Source organism: Sinocyclocheilus anshuiensis, unplaced genomic scaffold (genome assembly GCF_001515605.1).
Source record: "Sinocyclocheilus anshuiensis isolate Anshui unplaced genomic scaffold, SAMN03320099.WGS_v1.1 scaffold728, whole genome shotgun sequence".
Taxonomy (NCBI): domain Eukaryota; kingdom Metazoa; phylum Chordata; class Actinopteri; order Cypriniformes; family Cyprinidae; genus Sinocyclocheilus; species Sinocyclocheilus anshuiensis.
In genome coordinates, this window is record NW_015555767.1 from 1,006,763 (window position 1) to 1,009,452 (window position 2,690).

General features: G+C 34.6%; 1 protein-coding gene across 1 annotated transcript in view; it reads left to right on the forward strand.

The window, feature by feature from the left end:
- Positions 1–2,690, forward strand: part of LOC107674258 (thioredoxin-related transmembrane protein 2-B) — a 6,376-nt gene that overhangs the window by 1,215 nt on the left and 2,471 nt on the right. Inside the window, exons 2-7 of the mRNA XM_016468194.1 lie at positions 118–178; positions 552–665; positions 1,123–1,199; positions 1,677–1,783; positions 2,315–2,380; positions 2,467–2,596. Of these exons, the coding sequence (XP_016323680.1) occupies positions 118–178; positions 552–665; positions 1,123–1,199; positions 1,677–1,783; positions 2,315–2,380; positions 2,467–2,596 (555 nt within the window). The remainder of the gene's footprint in view (positions 1–117; positions 179–551; positions 666–1,122; positions 1,200–1,676; positions 1,784–2,314; positions 2,381–2,466; positions 2,597–2,690) is intronic.

Here is a 2,690-nt window from a genome sequence, read left to right on the forward strand (position 1 = left end):
ATAATTTTTTTTTATATATATAAACACTATATTATTTTAGTTTTATATTATTAAGTGTCTTTACTATGCACTAACATTTAAATTAATGATAGCCTTTGTTCATTCACTTTTTTTCAGAGAGAGGTGGAGATACTGATGTTCTTAAGCGCTATAGTCATGATGAAGAACAGAAGAGCAAGTAAGAGTTTCTCCCTCCTAAAACACTCTTTTCCATCTTTGTGCATTATTTTCTTTACAGCATTCTTTATTGACATTGAAACGTCAGCAAATAATCCCCATCCGTACTGAATCTGATGTCAGTTTGCTAAGGTTGAATTTGAAGGTTTTGTTTATACACTAAACATTTGGGCACCTGTGAGTCTTTGTGCTCTCAGTGACAGTTGTCATTGTGTTTGTTGTTAATCAGTTTCCTTTGTCATTCAATGTTTACCCTCTCTCTCCCCCTCCTCCAGCTTTGCTGTTCAACTCGACCTCTTTGCGTGTGCATTTTTGTATCACAAAAGCAATGCAATATGAAAATATGTTTGTTTTTTTATATCTTTGCTCCCCAGTTACCATTGAGCAGCACTTGGGGAACATCATCCTCTTTAGTAAAGTAGCCAATGTGATTCTGTTCTTCAGACTGGACATACGTTTGGGGCTTCTCTACTTGACGTTGTGTATTGGTCAGTATTTTTTATCTTTCACAAGATTGCAAACAGTCACTGGAGTCCTCTTCCTTTGAAAGAACTGTAGACTAAAACCAAATATTAGGGAAATGTAGTTCAGGTTTATTATTGTTAACTGAATCTAAAAAAAATAAACATTATCTGAAATAAAATATAAAAAACTTTTTACTTATTTTATTTCAGCTAGTTGCCAAGGCAGCACTTCTCATTTTTGTTTAGTTAAAATACTAAAATAAATACAATAATAACATAATAATAATAAAACAATAAAAAAAAAAGAAATAAAAATGACTATAAAATTACGAAAACTTGAACTAAATTTAAAATGAAAACAGAAAATATACAAATAAAATCTAATTAAAATATGAACAAAAACTATAATAGTATATCATTGATCCTAAAATAACACTGATGTGTTATGGTGGCTGTTAATATTCTCTTATCATCGATTTAGTTTTCCTGATGACCTGCAAACCTCCTCTCTACATGGGCCCTGAATACATCAAGTACTTCAGTGATAAAACCATTGATGTGAGTATGAGTTCATATTAGCCAGTTTGCTTTAGAAACAAGTACTTTAGTCACACTTCATGAGCTGCTGGATTTCAAAACAAATTTGCACGGAATGGAAAAAGAAGGAGAAGAGCTGAACAATATGAATGAGAATGATTGGGGAGATGTATACTAGAAGAGCACCAGTGATGGGGTGTCTCATTGCATACTAATCGGCGCTGACTTAAAACATCAAAGGGAACTTGCTCGATTGTGCTTGGCTTAGTAACAGAAATTCAAAGGCCATAAATGCTCATTACTATTGCAGCCCAATGTTCTTTGTAAATAAGCCATTGGGTGTTTGAACCCAATGGTAATATACGCTCAAATTTCAGCCACATTCATAGTTGAACTTTAACTTCAACAGCCTGAGGGGAATATCGTATTCAAGTATATGTTTGAAACTGTTCAGTTTATGCTAGTGAGTGTAGATGATCACTTCTCTTTTGTCTTTAGGACGAGTTGGAGAAGGATAACAGAGTGACCTGGATCGTGGAGTTTTTTGCTAACTGGTCACCAGAGTGTCAGTCTTTCGCCTCCGTTTATGCTGATCTGTCCTTGAAGTAAGAACATTGCTCTTCACTATGGTTTAAAAGTTAAAAAAATTTATATTTGTATTCAGCAAAGACACATTCAATTGATCAAAAGTGACAGTAAAACATAATAATTTGACAAAATATTTCTGTTTCAAATAAATGCTGTTCTTTTGAACGTTCTATTCATCCAAGAATCCTGAAAAAACAAACAAACATTTAAAACAGTTTAATGTAATATTTTTCAACTAATGAAAAAAAAAAACATTAAGCAGCACAACTGTTTTCAACATTGATATCAATACAAAATGTATCTTGATCAGCACATCAGAATAATTTGACTGAAAATTAGAGTGATGGCTGCAGAAACCTCAGCTTTGCCATCACAGGAATAAATTACATTTTAAATTCTATTTAAATAGAAAACAGTTCATTTTACATTTTAAATTAAAAAATCTTACCGACCTCAATCTTTTGACTGATCGTGTACATCCGTCTGCTCAGCAGTTTCTGTGAATTTAAATATTCTGAATAGAAACAATTCACTTCTCTCTCACGCAGGTACAACTGTGCAGGGCTGAAATTTGGCAAAGTGGACATTGGTCGTTACAGCGAAGTATCCAAAAAGTATGTTGCTCTGCTGTGTCTCACTGTTTCTCTGAGCTAATTCCAACTGACTGTGACAATATGCAATGTTGTTTTTTTTCCTTCAGGTACAGGGTCAGCACCTCTCCTCTCTCAAAGCAGCTGCCCTCTCTGGTGCTCTTCCAGGGAGGAAAGGAAGTTATGAGGCGCCCTCAGGTGGACAAAAAAGGACGTGCAGTGTCTTGGACCTTCACAGAGGTGAGGCTTAAAGGGTTAGTTAAAGGTGGGGTAAGTGATTTCTGGTAGCCAATGTTGACATTTGAAATCACCAAAACAAACACACCCCTACCCC